This window comes from Cervus canadensis, chromosome 18 (genome assembly GCF_019320065.1).
Source record: "Cervus canadensis isolate Bull #8, Minnesota chromosome 18, ASM1932006v1, whole genome shotgun sequence".
In the NCBI taxonomy this organism is placed as follows: Eukaryota; Metazoa; Chordata; class Mammalia; order Artiodactyla; family Cervidae; genus Cervus; species Cervus canadensis.
The window spans coordinates 48,657,486-48,675,394 of record NC_057403.1 but is presented as its reverse complement, the minus strand read 5'-3'; the positions used below and the strand labels follow the sequence as shown (position 1 = coordinate 48,675,394).

The following is a 17,909-nucleotide window of genomic DNA, read 5'->3' as shown; positions in this document are numbered from 1 at the left end:
TGACCCAGGGATCAAACCCATTTCTCTCATGTCTCCTACACTGGCAGTCAGGTTCTTTACCACTAACGCCACCTGGGAAGGCCCACTATGCTGTATATTTTGTATGAATACAAAGTTCTACATCAATTATATCACAGTAAAAAATACAGAAAAAGAGAAAGTGCTTTAATTATGAGTAAGCATCACTGAAAAGTAATGAGGAAGATCTAAATGTGCCAATGTGGAAATTTAAGACATGGCTAGGAGAGAAGAAAAAACTGCAAAATGATGTAAGTGATGTAGTACCACTGATGTAAAAAATCTCACCTAAAAATATATACCTTACATTTTCTATTGGTAAAACCAAGTTGCAGAACTATGTAAAATGCAGTGTTATTTATGCAAAAACATGCACACAAAATATATTATGTTTTCTATGGGTAATTCACATGTGTACCTAAATATACTTTTAAAAGTTGGAAGGTGATGTTAGTTCGGGCATAAGAGGAGTGACCAGGTGTAGGGGGTCATCTATACTATTTTTTCTATTTCTTTCCTGAGGAGAAAGTATTCAGGTGTACTTTTTTAAACTTTTCTTTTTCTATTGCTTTTTTAATTAAAGTTTTTACAGTGTTGTGTTAGTTTCTGCCAGAAATGTAAACTGATATGGCCGTTGTGGAGAACAGTATGGAGATTCCTTTAAAAACTAGGACTAAATCTACTATATGACCCAGCAACCCCACTACTGGACATATGTCCTGAGAAGAAGACACATGTAACCCCCGTGTTCACAGCAGCACCTTTTATGATAGCCAGGACATGGACACAACCCAGGTGTTCTTAAAATTAATTTTAATAGAAAATTTATGGAAGCAACTGTCTAGAAATCCTCATATGAGTAACTACTTCCATCTTCAGTTCCAAATGGGTCATCTTATTTTCTGCTTCTGTGACGATGTTGGGAAAGTTGGACTTCACATATAGTGGGGCTTAAAACAGACAAACAGAAAAGGAAGCAGCATTGGCCTGAATGCAGAAGATCTCCTTAGCAAGGCAGATGACGGCTTGAGTTCAGAGCCTGGAATCGGCAGCCAGCTCTGCCGCTTACTGATCGTGTGACCTTGTTCAAGTTTCATACCCTTTTGTGGCCTCAGTTTCCAACTCCATGACAATGGGAACAATAACAGAAGTTATCATGTAAGAGGTCATCCGAGGACCGACTGAGCTAACTTAGTGACACCTTTGGGATAACATCTGGTTTAGAGGACATTAACAGTTACTGTGATAACTTTGCTGAGAACAGGGAGAAGGGCTGCCGTGGATCCTTTAACTCCAGTCAAATGCAGGAGGACAGAGTAGCTTTGATGATTAAGGCATAAAATAAATTAATGATACAACTGAACACATGAATCACTGCCCCTCTTCTACATGCTTTATATGTACTAACTCATTTAATCCTGTAAGACAACCCTTCTACAAGGTTGGTCCTGTTACTATCCCACAGCTCCAGAGAGGCTGAACAAGTTGCCTCAGGTCAGAGAAGGAGTAAAATGGAGTAAAAACAACCTTACACTTGTTGGTATTTGAGTTAGATGAAGCATCTGTTTGGTGGCAATGGTTCATTTAGCAGACTGTATTTTGGAGATCGTCCTGTGTAATTCAGATGCTGGGCTTTTTGAGGGATAGAGTTGAGGATCTGAAATAGTTCATGTCTTTGAAGGGAGCTCATCTGAGTGGAGAGACCAGATTTGGGTTTGGTGGGGAGTAGGGTCAGAAGGATGGGGTCTAGAGATACTATCATGAAGGACAGACCATCTCAGCCAGGCCTTTGAAGATTAAATGAGATTTTGAAAGGGCGGGAGGGTGGGGTGGAGTGATGTGAGCAAAGCTTCCTGGAGGTGGACATGCCTGGTCTATTTGGGGCTAGAGGTTTAGCCCTGCCTGGCCAGGAAGGTAGACATCAACCTAGGACTAGAGAAAGGAACACAGGAAGAGATGAGGCAGGAGAGCAGCTGAGGCCAGATCACAAAGGAGTTTGTTTGAGAGGAAAGAGCCAGAGCAGGGATGTCTTTCCCAAATATTAAATTATCTGTTTCAATATAAAAGTAATCCATGCTCATCAAGGCAATTGGTAAGCAGTAGAAAAAGAGAGAAAGTGAAATTAAACATAGAAAATTCCAATATCCCCCCATGACTCTGGGTCATAGTTGGTCATATATCTTTCTTCAGTCTCTGCCATTGTTTGTGTTATGCTGTAGGGAGCTCCAGCTAGGAAATAACCCATCAGTAACAATAACCAGGCAGCTGTAAGTATTTCTCCTCTGCAGATAAGAAAATTAACAACCAGAGAGATTAACTCTGCTTGTTTTTCCTTAAGCTACCAAGTCCTCCCATACCTTCCTCCCCAGGTGGTCGGGGGGATATGGTTTCTGATGTGCTTCTACTGGGGATTCGTGTTTTTTTTGTTTTAATTTTTAGCTGCATGAAGGATCTTAGTTCCCTGATCAGAGATGGAACCCATATCCCCTTACAATGGAAGCATGGAGTCTTAAACACTGGACGACCAGGGAAGCCCCAAGATTTTTGTCTTTTTGGCCACTGCTGTACCCCTTGGTGGGCTTCCTTCATAGCTCAGTTGGTAAAGAATCGGCCTGCAATGCAGGAGACCCCAGTTCGATGCCTGGGTCAGGAAGATATGCTGGAGAAGGGATAGGCTACCCACTCCAGTGTTCCTGGACTTCCTCTGTGGCTCAGCTGGTAAGGAATCTGCCTGCAGTGCAGGAGACCTGGGTTTGATCCCTGGATTGGCAAGATCCCCTGGAGAAAGGAAAGGCTACCCACCCCAGTACTCTGGCCTGGAGAATTCCATGGACTATATAGTCCATGGGGTTGCAAAGAGTCAGACCGATCCCCTCAGACGACTTGGGAAGAAAAATATGGGAGGCTTTGGTAGCTCAAGAGATCAAATTGCCAGCATCCATTGGATCATTGAGAAAGCAAGAGAGTTCCAGAAAAACATCTACTTCTGCTTATTGACTACGCCAAAGCCTATGACTATGTGGATCAGAACAAACTGTGGAAAATTCTTAAAGAGATGGGAATAGCAGACCACCTGACCTGCCTCCTGAAAAATCTGTATGCAGGTTAAGAAACAACAATTAGAACTGGACATGGACCAATAGACTGGTTCCAAATTGGGAAAGGAGTACATCAAGGCTGTATATTGTCACCCTGCTTATTTAACTTATATGCAGATTACATCATGTGAAATGCCAGGCTCAATGAACCACAAGCTGGAATCAAGATTGCTGGGAGACATATCAATAACCTAAGATATGCAGATGATACCACCCTTATGGCAGAAAGTGAAGAACTAAAGAGCCTTTTGATGAAAGTGAAAGAGGAGAGTGAAAAAGTTGGCTTAAAACTCCTTTCAGAAAACAAAGATCATGGCATCCAGTTCCATCACTTCATGGCAAATAGATGGGGAAACAATGGAAACAGTGCGAGACTTATTTTCTTGGGCTCCAAAATCACTGCAAATGGTGATTGCAGTCATGAAATGAAAAGACACTTGCTCCTTGGAAGAAAAGCTATGACCAACTTAGACAGCATATTAAAAAGCAGAGACATTACTTTGTCAACAAAAGTCTGTTTAGTCAAAGTTATGGTTTTTCCAGTAGTCATGTATGGATGTGAGAGTTGGACGATAAAGAAAGCTGAGTGCTGAATTGATGCTTTTGAACTGTGATGTTGGATAAGACTCTTGAGAGTCTCTTGGACTGCAAGGAGATCAAAACAGTCAACCCTAAAGGAAATCAGTCCTGAATATTCATTGGAAGGACTGATGCTGAAGCTGAAACTCCAATACTCTGGCCACCTGATGCAAAGAGCTAAAACATTGGAAAAGACCCTGATGGTGGGAAAGGTTGAAGGCAGAAGGAGAAGAGGACAACAGAGGATGAAATGGTTGGATGGCATCCCCGACTCAATGGACATGAGTTTGAGCAAGCTCCAGGAGTTGGTAATGGACAAGGAGGCCTGGCATGCTTCAGTCCATGGGGTCGCAGAGTCAGACACAACTGAGAGACTGAGGGGTACTGAACTGTACCCCTAGGTGGAGAAGGAAATGGCAAACCACTCCAGTAATCTTGCCTGGAGGATCTCATGAACAGAGGAGCCTGGTGGGCTACAGTCCATGGGGTCACAAAGAGTCAGACACGACTGAAGTGACTTAGCACATACCCCTAGGGCCTAGAATAGGGCTTAGCGCAAAGCATACCTCAGTAATAATTCATTAAATGGATGGATAAGTCCTCTCTAAGGTTCTGAATACAGCTGGAATATCTCCTTGTTTACTGTTGACCTGCTCTTATGATCCCAGAGGCAATTATTGATGGTTATCAACATTCACCCTGGAAATGATTTCCTTTCTCTTTCTTCCTGGTCTCCGGCTTCTTCTCCCTCCCTTGGCCTCCAGGGTAAGGAGGTGTGGAGGAGGAGGAGGAAAGTAACCCCCTCAATGTGCAACCTCGTCACTTACCTCTCCCATGGTGATGTGTGTTAGAGACTTAAACTGCATCAGCTTCTCAAAGGCAAAGGAGAAGACAGCCGCACGGAACCGGATGGCGGTGCGCTGGTTGACGACCCAGCATGAACACATGCCCAGAGACTTCAGACATTCAGTGAAGAAAAGGGCCAGGCAAAGCCCAACTCCATAGGCAACGTCCCTCAATGAGTTTTCGGTGTATTCCAGGATCTTTGGTATAACCAACATCTAAAAGGAAACAGGAGTTTGGATCACTCTGACTTCCCAGTCCTGCTTTCAGGCAATACCTAACCAAAGTGCACCAGCTATAAGGTCCTCAGGTCAGGAGAGGGGTCTTACTTGACAATCACAACTGACTCAGGCACAATTCTGCACTCAGAAGGTCACAGTCCAGTTGGAGGACACTTAGGAGTTCAACTGACCCAGATCTGAAGCCCAGCTCCACCACCTCATACTGGTCCTGAAACCAAGCAGGACGCTCTGGTGTTTCTAGATGCGGAAGCCTATTCCGTGCCCCCTATTTCTTGTTTGTAGGGAATAGACTCCAGCCTCCATAACCTTCCCTGCATTCCTAGGGGAAGAGAGGGGATACAAAGACAAGGAAAGAGCAGCCAAGAAACAGTCTTGGGGCAGGATCCTCATTCCTCCTCAAGGGATACACATAACAATATCTTTGAGCTCTTCTACAGAATTAAAACATCCAACAAATGGAAGCTGCTAACTACTTGATGAAATACTCTACTCCAGAGAGAAGGTCACAGTTTGATAACCTCAAGAACCACAGAAGCTCATCAGAAAACCTCCTGAGGCCAGATTAAAGGAGTGCAGGCCCTATGCACACCCTGATCTCATCAGCAAACCTCACCCTTGAACCATTGTTATAAAGTGAAAATGTTAGTCACTAAGTCATGTCTGACTCTTTGTGACCCCATGAACTGTAGCCCACCAAGCTCTTCTGTCCATGGAATTCTCCAGGCAAGAATACTGGAGTGGGTTGCCATTTTCTACTCCAAGAGATCTACCCAACCCAGGGATCGAACCCGGGTCTCCATCAGTGCAGGCAAATTCTTTACCATCTGAGCCATGAGGATTGCTATAAAACTCCTCACCAAATCCCCCTAAATTGGGACACACAGTTTTGAGGTCATTAGTCCATTGTGTCCCCATTTGTCTCGCAAAGCAATAAAGCCATTCTTTTCTGTGTGAGTGTGTAGGTACTTAGCTACTCAGTCGTATCCAACTCTGTGACCTCATGGGCTGTAGCCCACCAGGTTCCTCTGTCCATAGAATTTTCCAGGCAAGCATATTGGACAGGGTTGCTATTTCCTACTCCAGGGGCTCTTCCCAACTCAGGGACTGAACCCATGTCTCTTGTATCTCCTGCATTGGCAGGGGAATTTTTTTTTTTTTTTTACCACTAGTTTCACCTGGGAAGCCCTTCACCAAAACCCTGTCTCTGAGATTTGATTTGGCACCAGAGTACAGAGACCACATTTCAGCCTCAGTCCCGGTGGGAAATAGAGGACACACACATACACATGGAGTATAAAGGTGTGGGCAGAATTGAGGAGATTTAATAGGGATGGAGAAGCACCTTGGAGCTAGCAATCACAAGGAACTAAATGGGGAGGGGAGGATGAGTTTCCTGAGGCCTAGAAAGAGAAAGTCATACAAAAAGGGCCCTTCATTTTAGGATTTGGTCACCAACCTTCAGTGACAGGGAGTGAGGAAGTCAGAGTGATATATATCTTGCCCTCATCTTCTCCTTCCCTCCAGCCTCCAGATGGGGTCTCCCACTGGTCAAACTCAACCAGAAGCCAGAGTCAGAGGTACCCCACGGATGCGATCCATAGAGGTCACACACTAGGGGCATAGCATAGGGTGGGGCGGACCAGGATGGAGAGTGGATCTGAAGGGACGAATGGAGAACATGCTGTCACCCAAGCCACTTATCTCTGTGGTGTCAGCAGCTGTTGCTTCCTCCTGACCTGCAACCCCTCTCCCCCGAGCTGGTAACAACACCTCTATTTTCTTCTGGGGAGACAGTCGCCTGCTCCAATGCACACAGTCTAGGCTGGATCGTCAATCAAAGTGTTCCACTGCTGACCAACCAAAGTGAGCACGTGACCCCAGCTGGGACAGCCAGGTTCACGGTCTGCAGTTGAGGAACTGGTAGGAAATAGCGAGCCCATTCATCCTAACCATGGTACGTGGAGTCTCCTGCATGCCCCGAGCTGTTCCGCCATTTCTCAAAGCAGCTCCTACGTCCTGAGCCAGACTGAGTTCTAAATGTTTTCTATACTGAACTTATTTAATGTCACCCTGTGAGGCAGATAATGTTGGGCTCTCCATTTCAAACATGAGAGTTTCCATGAGGACTATGGTTGAGAACATCACGGGGTTCCATGAGGGAACCAAGGCACAGAAGGGGTAAACCAACTGCCCAAAGTCACCCAGAAATTAAGTGGCAGAACCAAGGTCAGAACCTAAGCACTGGCTGCAGAATTCGCACTTCCAACTACTACTAGCTCCACTGACCCCAGAAAGCCTTCATTTTCTGAGCAGCAGTTGAGAGACTGACATCCTCAAATTTTTTTGTTTGTTTGTTTGTTTATGTTTTGGGGTTTTAAAAAATTATTGTTATTTTCTTTGGCCACCCTGAATGGCATATAGGATCTTAGTTCCCCAACCAGGGATCGAACCTGCACACCCACCTTCCCGCAATTGGACGTGCAGAGTCCTAACCACTGACCCACCAGGGAAGTCTCAAGACATCTCCAGTTCTTGGGATGGATCTAAACATGCTAATCACCAAGGCCTGAAGTCCGGACACCTCGTCAAGTCTGCTACTTACGGGCCCCAGAACACTTGCAGCGGAGAAGCAGCAGCTCAAAATTATATCAAAAATAAGCCTTGTTCTTTGGAATCTTAGCATCACTCGAAACACTGAAGCTTTGTCAATTCCATGCCTTGAGACTTCTTCTTCCCAAAGAAGATGAAGCCTTGAAAAGAAGAAAATGGAGGCAAATGAAATCTCTTTGATTGTGTCACCCAACACTCCCAGTTCTTGCCGGTCTAGGAACTTGGTTACAGAAATTGTCAAAGATAACACAACGAGAGAGAACAGTACAGGGCATTTATACTGCATGCATGCCGCAGATATGCATGTCCCAGCTCCAAGAATTATCAACCTTTGACATTTTTGTTTAATCTCTCCTCCCCTTCCATTATTTTTCTTTTTGCAAGAATATTTCAAGCAAATCCCAAAGATATTGTTTCATCTATAAATGCTTTAATATGCATCTCTTCCAGATAAAGCCCTAAAAAGCCACATCGTAACATAAAAATGGTTATGAATTAATGATTATTCATTATTAATAGCTATTAATAATAGCCATATATTAATAGCATAGTAAGAATGGCATTTAATTCAACTTTCCCTAATTATTTCAAGAATATGTTCTCACAGTTAGTTTGCCTAAATCAAGATCCAAACATGTCCCATTCATTGCAGTTAAAAGACAAATCTGACAGGGCTCTTGCATCTCATTTTATCTGTGACAATTTCCCTTCCTCTGCATTTTTTGCCATTTACTTTCTAAAAAATCTGAATGATTTATCCTGTTGAGTTTTCCACATTCCGGATTTGACTGATTGCACCCCTGTGGGGCTAGTATAAGTTTCTATGTCATGTACTTCCTATCAAGCTGTTAGCTAGATCTAAAGGCATAATAAAATTCAGAATTAAAGTCAGCTGGCAAAAATACTTAATAGATGATGTAGTATATGTTCTTTTCATCACATCAGAAGATGTACAAAGTGTGCTGTCCTACTTTTGGATATGTTAAACTGGATCACTGCGTTAAGAAGGTGTGTTAGCCTGACTCATCCATTGCTAAGTTCCCTATTGCTGATGATCATTGCCTATATCCACTACTGACAGGACTGGCAAAATGGTGATTTTTCTAATTCTATCATTCCATTTATAGTTAGCAGCTTGAATTTTCTTTAAAAAAAAATAATAATAGTAACTTTCCCAGAGCCTTCCTGGTGGTCCAGTGGCTAAGACTCCAAGTTCCCATTGCAGGGGGCCTGGGTTCGATCCCTGGTCAGGGAACTAGATCCCACAAGCCACAGCTAAAGATGCTGCATGCTGCAAACTAAGACCCCGCACAGCCAAATAAAAATAAATAAGTAAATATTAAAAAAAAGAAATCTCCCTCATCAACTGTTTTGTTACCCTGAAATGCAGTTAGTTGAAGAAATGGCCTAGGGCTCTGAAAAACGTCACCCTTCCTTTTTAAACACAAATTAAGATTCGTAAAACACAGAACTCTGATCTCCCAAGAGTGCCCTTATTTATTTCAAAATTCCCAAAACGGTGCCCCAGTGTTGGATCATGCAACCAAAGAAACTAAAAGTGAAGCCACTCAGTCATGTCCGACTCTTTGCGATCCCATGGACTGTAGCCTACCTGGCTCCTCAGTCCATGGGATTTTCCAGGCATGAGTACTGGAGTGGGTTGCCATTTCCTTCTCCAGGGGATCTTCCCAACCCAGGTAACCAACCTGGGTCTCCTACACTGCAGGCAGACGCTTTACCATCTGAGCCACCAGGGAAGCCCAGAAATGTAAATGTATCTTAATTTTGACATTCCAAGCTAATGATGCCTGGGAGGTTTGTGCTACACCAGCAAAATGAGAACACCTAAAACATTTCTTTGGGGGGAAACTTGATATACAATTTGTATATTAGCATTTTTAAAAAGCATCCAAGAAGTTTTCACCTAAAGATTTAAAATTGTGTTGACTTTCCTACTCTTCTCTCTTATTCAGAGCTATACCTGAGGCAGGAACAAGTGACTGGACAATAGTCATTACGATGCTCAAGGCTTCCGGGCTCTTAATCTGGCTCTGGATGCCTCCCCACCTCACCATGCATCCACAGTCCAATCTATCAGCTGCAGGCACCATGTTGGCTGAACTTGGACGTCCTGGCTCCTGCTTCCCTATGTCTGGTCCCACTATTGGGAAAGCAGTTAGCACGGCCCATGATGACAGCAGAGACATCACTTTGCCGACAAAGGTCTGTCTAGTCAAAGCTATGGTTTTTCCAGTGGTCACGTATGAATGTGACAGTTGGACCATCAAAAAGGCTGAATGCTGAAGAATTGTTTTTGAACTGTGGTGCTAGAGAAGAATCTTGAGTCCCTTGGACAGCAAGGAGATCAAACCAGTCAATCCTAGAGGAAGTCAGCTTTAAATACTAATTGGAAGGACTGACCCTGAAGTGCCAACACTTCGGCCACCTTACAAAGAGCCAACTCATTGGAAAAGACCCTGATGCTGGGAAAGATTAAAGGCAGGAGCAGAAAGGGGTGACAGAGGATGAGACAGTTGAACGGCATCATCGACTCAATGGACATGATTTTAAGCAAACTCCAGAAGTTGGTGAAGGACGGGGAAACCTGGTATGCTGCAGTCCGTAGGGTTGCAAAGAGTCGGACATGACTTAGCAACTGAACAACAGCAATGATGACAGCATCGTGGATCAGGCCAAGGGACTCCAGGCGCTTGCCAAAGCTGCTGCTCCTTAGACAGCAAGAGCACAGTGGGCAAAACGGATTCCCTTGTTGGGCTGCCCTTTGCCCCCAGGGCCCGACAGCAGGCCACAGATAAATGCTTTATCCACACACCAAAAAAGCAAAAGGGACAAGAAGCAGTACTTTTTTCCTCAGGGTCCTGGGACCTCAGACAGACCTGATAAAAGATGCGAATTCTTGTTCCAGAAAAAGTTCTCTAGCCTGTATGTAAATATTTACATATGAAATATGTAAACTATTGTTAACTCCAGATTAAGAACCTCCAATAGAAGGAAGGCTCCTGCTACAAAGGGAGAACTGATCTATTTTGGTTGTCTGAAGATGAACCACTACCCCCCTCCCCTAAAAACACACATTTAAGCATCTCTGGTCACCGACTGCCAGGACATGGTCTTTAACCCCGCTGGCTCACCCAGCATGACTTTACCTTTTGGCATTTTTGTCTGCAGCATCGTGTACTGACAGCTGGGGGATGTTGTTCTCATCTAAGCATCTCCGTAAACCTCGAACCATGAGCGGGCTCAGCCATGACAGCGTGAGGTAGGAGAACAGGCCAGCATCATCCAGGGGTTGGGGCTCAGGAAACCTAGAAGAGAGGTCACAGGCAGCATGGTGACCTTGGACGTGGGCTCCAGAGGCGGACAACTAAGTTACAGGCAGAACTCGGAAGAGATGAATGAGAACTGGGGAGAAACCACAGTGGTTTCTCCGTCGTTTACATGTAGAAAAAAGTATTTTTTCCATGATTATTATTAACATCACAAATAACAGTCATGAAAAAATATATTTTTCCTACATCCAGAGGACCACACTGAGGTTTTTCCCCAGTACTCATAGTTAAAAGCCAGAAGCAACAAAAACACCCAGCAGCAGAGGAATGATTTAAAAAGAAAGAAGACATGGTACATTCTGCACCATGTTGTAGAAAACAATGCAGAAGGGTCTAAAAATAGGGATGATCTACATGTGGAACATGGAACGGGCTCTAAGCATATTGAAAAAAAGGTCACTTGAAGATCAAGAAATTTAGAATATTTTTACTAATATTAAAAAGGAAGACATAAGGGAGGTCAGACAGAGAACAATATACACATATCTATATTATATATATTTAAAATATCTATATTATATAAAATAAATATCAAATTATATAACAATTTATAGCAAATCATTCATAGATTGACTTTGAAGTAGGGGTTAGAAATCACCAAGGAACAAAACTAGATTCTCATCACTTTAAATTTTTATGTTCTGCTTCCGTAACTCCCATAAAAACTGTAAAAATAAAAAAGTATATAACTAAGAATGATAAGGTCATATCTCTGTGAATAGTTCACAAAAGACAAATAATTATTTCATTAAGGTGTTGAGATTGTGTGTAATTTCACTTTTTTTTCAACATTGTCTCTGATGCTATACGGTTCAATATGAGGAAAATTCAAATTTAAAAAAGATTTGTGGAGATGGATGTGAAGACAAAAATGCCGGACTTGCAGGATGTTCTCTTGTTTTGGGTTATGGCCTCTTTTCTCCACATTCTGGCCCTTTACACCCTCCCAGCCCACCAGCAACCATGGTTGTACATTCTGGGCAATGCTGACCAGGCCTCGGTGGGAGATGTTGGGAGAGAAGAACTGAGGAAAGATGAGACATTGTAGGAGATGTGTGGGGCCATCTGTGATGGCAAGGATTGGGCCAGAACTGGTGGCCAGGGCTGATGTTCCAAGGACCCAGCAGAAACATGGTTTCTCTAAGATAAGGCTGCCCAGGTGAACTCAAGCACCAAGGTTCTCTGGTCCTGGTCCAGATACGATTGATTTGGTGGGTAACAATGTAACTGGCATTGATAGAAGCTCAGATTTAAAAATAGGAAAACCACTGCTGTCTGTTTGTTAGAAAAACACTGGAGAGACGAGGGATTCCTAAATACAAAATTTTTCCCAGTGATGAAACACTGAGGGATCAGGCCAGAAGTGTTAATTAAGCGCCTGTCAACAAATGCTGCATAAATGAGTATGTGTGTGAATCTGTGGAGGCCCCTGAAGCCCCAGGGGTATAAACTAGAAAGTCATTTGGGACTGGTTACTTGAAACTATAGTTTAACAGAGAAGGCTCCATGAATTTCTTAAACTCTTAAGTTTAAGGTAACATCCTAGGGCATTTGGCCCTTTCAATGGCTGCCCGTTTTTCTCTGAACGAAGACTGGCGTAATTAATGTGGTCTGTGGAGACACGCTGGCGGTGTCACCTTGCCATGTCCACTATGGCTAGAACTCTGCAGCGGCATTGGTCTCCTTCTCAGATCCTGGACATGCACATCACGGTGTTCTTCCACTGCGAGGCCAGGCCTTTGCACATGCTGCCCACCCCGTCCTCCTGTTCATCCTCCAGGTCTGTTTCAGTGTCACTCAGAACCTGTCGTGTTGTCGCTGTTCTCCTGTCCCTCACACCCCCACATTTCTTTACAGCGCCTTCTTCAAACAGCAACAATCACATGCTTCAGTTCAGTTGCTCAGTCCTGTCCGACCCTTTGTGACCCCATGGACTGTAGCACACCAGGCCTCCCTGTCCATCACCAACTCCCAGAGCTTACTCAAACTCATGTCCATGGAGTCGGTGATGTCATCCAACCATCTCATCCTCTGTCATCCCCTTCTCCTCCCACCTTCAATCTTTCCCAGCATCACGGTCTTTTCCGGTGAGTCAGCTCTTGGCATCAGGTGGCCAAAGTATTGGAGTTTCAACTTCAACATCAGTCCTTCCAATGAATATTCAGGATGATTTCCTTTAGGATTGACTGGTTGGATCGCCTTGGACTGGTTGCAGTCCAAGAGACTCTCAAGAGTCTTCTCCAACACCGCAGTTCAAAAGCATCAATTCTTCGGCACTCGGCTTTCTTTATAGTCCAACTCTCACATCCATATATGACTACTGGAAAAACCATAGCTTTGACTAGATGGAACTTGGTTGGCATGCTTATAAGCTTACTGTCATTCTACCCCATGTGAGGTCAGTGATGGGCAAGGGTCCTGTCTGGCTGGCTCACTGTTACCCCCTACAGTCTAGCACAGTGTCTATAAGAGCTCAATGAGTCCTATTGACTGACTGAACGAGTGAGTGAAGATGCTGGCTGTGCTGCCCTGATGTGTCTCAGGTTTCTTGGGAGGTGTTTGGCTGTGGAGGGTGACAGGACAGTGTTGGGACAGGGCTGTCAGCCTTTAGGAAGGGTCTGGGTGTGAGGGCTGAGGACTGCTGCCCTGGAGGGTACCAACCCTCACCTCCCACCTAGGACTCACTTTGGCTTCAGTCGGAAGGGAATCATGGTTTTCCAGGCAGCGTCATACTTCCCTCTCCCTGGTGCCTCACGGTCCCTCACCTGCTGTCTGCAGGGGCCATCTTCAACAGTAATTGTTTTCTTGGGAAATAAGAAACAAAAGAGGATCAGTTTCAGACCTCACAAATACTGTCCTGAGGGAACGAGGGGCCAGCCACCCAATGAGAATGGATCTTTCCACATTCAGCCTCCTAGAGAAAGGATACCACAGTCAGACAGAAAAAGGCAAATACTCTATGATCTCACTTACATATATCTGAAATATACCATCCATAAGATGTTATGGAAAAACCCCAAGGAACTTTTCAGCCACCTGAATAGAATAAAGCAAGAGAGTTCCAGAAAAACATCTACTTTTTCTTTATTGACTTCCGCTTTATTGACCAAAGCCTCTGACTGTGTGGATCACAACAAACTGTGGAAAATCCTTAAAGAGATGTGAATTCTTAAGATGGGAAGCTGGGAACCATCTGCCTCCTGAGAAATCTGTATGCAGGTCAAGAAACAACAGTTAGAACTGGACTTGGAACAATAGACTGGTTCCAAATTGGGAAAAGAGTATGTCAAGACTGTATATTGTCACCATGCTTATTAAACTTATATGCAGAGGACATCATGTGACATGCTGGGCTAGATGAAGCACAAGCTGGAATCAAGATTGCCGAGAGATACATCAATAACCTCAGATATGCAGATGACACCACCCTTATGGCAGAAAGCGAAGAAGAACTAAAGAGCCTCTTGATGAGAGTGAAAAAGTTGGCTTAAAACTCAGCATTCAAAAAACAAAGATCATGGCATCCGGTCCCATCACTTACTGGCAAACAGATGGGGAAACAATGGAAACAGTGAGAGACTTTATTGGGGGGGGGGCTCCAAAATCACTGCAGATGGTGACTGCAGCCATGAAATTAAAAGATACTTGCTTCTTGGAAGAAAAGCTATGACCAACCTAGACAGCATATTAAAGAGCAGAGACATCACTTTGCCAACAAATGTTCAGTTCAGTTCAGTTGCTCAGTCGTATCCGGTTCTTTGTGACCCCCATGGACTGCAGCATGCCAGGGCTCCCTGTCCATTACCAACTTCTGGAGTTTACTCAAACTCATATCCATTGAGTCGGTGATGCCATCCAACCATCTCATCCTGTCACCCCTTTCTCCTCCTGCCTGCTCTCTTTCCCAGCATCAGGGTCTTTTCCAATGAGCCAGTTCTTCACATCAGGTGGCCAGAGTATTGGAATTTCAGCTTTAGCATCAGTCCTTCCAATGAATATTCAGGACTGGTTTCCTTTAGGATTAACTGGTTTGATCTCCTTGCAATCCAAGGGACTCTCAAGAGTCTTCTCCAATACCATGGGGCCAACAAAGGTCCATCTAGTCAAAGCTATGGTTTTTCTAGTAGTCATGTATGGATGTGAGAGTTTGACTATAAAGAAAGGTGTGCACCAAAGAATTGATGCCTTTGAACTGTGGTGTTGGAGAAGACTCTTGAGAGTCCTGATGTGAAGAACTGACTCATTGGAAAAGACCCTGATGCTGGGAAAGGTTGAAGGCAGGAAGAGAAGGGGATGACAGAGGATGAGATGGTTGGATGGCATCACTGACTTGATAGACATGAGTCTGAGTAAGTTCTGGGAGTTGGTGATGGACAGGGTAACCTGGCGTGCTGCAGTCCATGGGGTCGCATAGAGTTGGACACAAATGAGCAACTGAACTGAACTGAACTGAATAGAATAAACAATACCCACCCAACTAACAAGCAAACAAAATTACCTGACTGGTAATTGCCAGAGGTGAGGATAGGCAAAATGGGTGAAGGTGGTCAAAAAATACAGACATGAGCAAGTCATGGGGATATATTGTACAACATGGTGACTATAACTGATAATATCGTACTGCATATCGGAAAGTTAAGAGAGTAGGTCTTAAAATTTCTCACAGGAAAAAAAATATTTGAACTATGGGTGGTGATGTATATTGTGGTGATCGTCTCATAATTTATACAAATAATGAATCAATATATCATACATCTGAAAGTCATATGATGTTTTATGCCACTTTTGTCTCAGTAAAAATAAATAAAGGAAAGCCTGTCAGGTAGGGAATGAGTCATGTGTCAGAATAACCAGCTCCCAGCTCTGGCTCTGCTCCTACTCTGGGCAGTTCCCTCAGCTTCTCTGGGCTTTTCTCTGTCCATAAACACTGTGGCTAAGAAGAAAGAGTGTTATGTTTAGTCACCCACAGAATGCAAAACCAAGTCACTCTCTAAGGATAAAACTATTAAAAAGAAATCAAGAAGTAAAAAATAAATCACAAGACATTACATGTTACCTTTTTGATAAAGTAGGAAACCAATGAAATGAAAAAGATATATTATTTCTAGGACTTCATATAGAACAAATAATACTCTCTTGAAAACACAGAAAGGGATCTATGGGTAAAGGTTTAGAATAGTGTTTCCTGAAGGAACCAGGGAGAGTTGGGGAATGTAATGGGGTCAAGGTCCGAGCTGCTGAGTTGGTGGTAGATTTACTGGTGCTTATCATATTATTATAAGTAAATGCATAAATAGGTGAGAGAGACAGAGATGGGGTGGGAAGTGGAGGGTAGTGGGAGAGAGCTGTATGAGCCATGAAGGTGCATCATGACCAAGGATTATGATTCATCATAATGTGGAAGCCAGAGCTCCATTAAAAAAAAATCAAAATTGAATAAATAGCAGACAAAAAAATTTGATCCAGTTTATGACCACTGGAAATACCCTGTGAACTCAGTTTCCTGGTGTTTTGATGCAAAGGAGATCTACTTACATAGCTAAGTCCCGAAACCATGTCATCATCTACATCCAAGCCGAGATTCACAAGGCCACCAGAAGACCTGGGGACCCAGTATATCCTCCTCCTGGTCATTTTCAGGTGTACTGCCAGTTCTTTGTTTCCCGGAATCAGAGACTCTGAAAAGGCAACAGGTAAGAGCAGCTTAGATGGAAGCCCAAGCAACCAGGAGAGGGGGATATCGCCCAACAAGGAGTGTGCTGGGGGCCATCATCACAGCACCTGCTCTTCCCTCTGTTAGGATGGGGCTTGGCTCCCTCTCTTTAAACTTCTACTTGGGGCTCAGCCTAAGATCACCAAGGGAAACCCCAAACCACCCATTCCCAACCTACATCCTTGGGCCAGGTCAATCTTCTTTAATATATTCAAGGTTTGCTCTTAAAACCATGCTTATTTAACCACACCTCTTCTTTTATTCCAGTCTGTAATTGTCTATTTAGGTGAATCTCTGATTTTTTAGTGTTCATTTCTTGCACTAAACAGAGATCCTCACAAGGACAAAGATAGGTCTACTTTGCTTACTATTAAATCCCTCAGGCCTAGGGATCCGCTAGGAGGAGGGCAGATATTCAGTAAATCAATGGTGAATGCATGAATAAATAAATGAAAGAAATGTGATTTTGCCATTCTCAGACTCAGGGAAGGGAATCTGGGTATGATTTAGGACATTTATTTATTTATGAAAATATTTATCTATTTAGCTACATCGGGACTTAGCTGTAGCATGTGGCTTCTTTAGTTGAGGCGTGCAAACTCTTATTTGAGGATTTAGGATCTAGTTTTCTGACCAAGCATGGAACTCGCGCCCCCTGTATTGGAAGCTCAAAGTCATAGCCCCTGGACCACCAGGGAAGTCCCTGATTTAGGAAATTTAAATAACTGAAAAATATATTAATTTGTTTTTCATTTTGCTTTGTGAATATATGATTCACTCTCAGAACATCCATGTGCCTGGGGCAGGAGAGGGGATGGTTATCAGTAATGTTTCTGGAGGAATGGAAAGAGAAAGAAAATGTACAAGAGGGCTGACATCATGGGGTATGATGGGTGTCTCACAGGGCCCCAGCTTGTGATGGACTAATAGATGTTCTGCCACCACCATCTTGAAATTCTTCATAATCTGAACAAGGAGTCCCACATTTTCATTTTGCCCTGGGTCCCACAAATTATGTACTCAGTCCTCATGCTCAGATATAGCTTTTGGCTTTCAAATACTGGATTGTGTTTCAAGTAAACAGACTTGAAGACTAGCCTATTGTCTTGGGAGAAGATTCTCTAAATTCCTTTATCCCATTCCCTCTCATCTCACTTCCTTTTAGCAAATCACACCCAAATCTGGTGGACTCAGTTTCTGGAATTCTTCTATAGAGCCTACAAGACGGATTCCCTAGCCATGGCACCAGACCATAAGTATACAGTTAGCCCTCTGTACCCATAGATTTTGCAATCAAGATTCAACCAACTGACTATAGATAATATTCAGGGAAAAAAAAAAAATCCCAGTATTCCCAAAAGGAAAGCTTCAGTTAGCAAAGGAAACTGTTCACATAGCATTACATTGTATTTACAGTTATAAGTAATGACTTAAAGTATATGGGAGGATGTGCTTA

The 17,909-nt window shown here is 43.5% G+C and overlaps 1 protein-coding gene across 3 annotated transcripts in view; it reads right to left on the bottom strand.

Moving 5' to 3' along the window:
* Positions 1 to 17,909, bottom strand: part of ABCC11 (ATP binding cassette subfamily C member 11) — an 81,402-nt gene that overhangs the window by 54,933 nt on the left and 8,560 nt on the right. For all 3 annotated transcript variants that reach the window (XM_043437803.1, XM_043437804.1, XM_043437802.1), the window contains exons 2-6: positions 16,276 to 16,418; positions 13,426 to 13,544; positions 10,558 to 10,716; positions 7,383 to 7,530; positions 4,523 to 4,756 (exon numbers count right to left, since the gene is read on the bottom strand). In XM_043437803.1, the coding sequence (XP_043293738.1) occupies positions 4,523 to 4,756; positions 7,383 to 7,530; positions 10,558 to 10,716; positions 13,426 to 13,544; positions 16,276 to 16,374 (759 nt within the window). In that variant the 5' untranslated portion in view covers positions 16,375 to 16,418. The remainder of the gene's footprint in view (positions 1 to 4,522; positions 4,757 to 7,382; positions 7,531 to 10,557; positions 10,717 to 13,425; positions 13,545 to 16,275; positions 16,419 to 17,909) is intronic.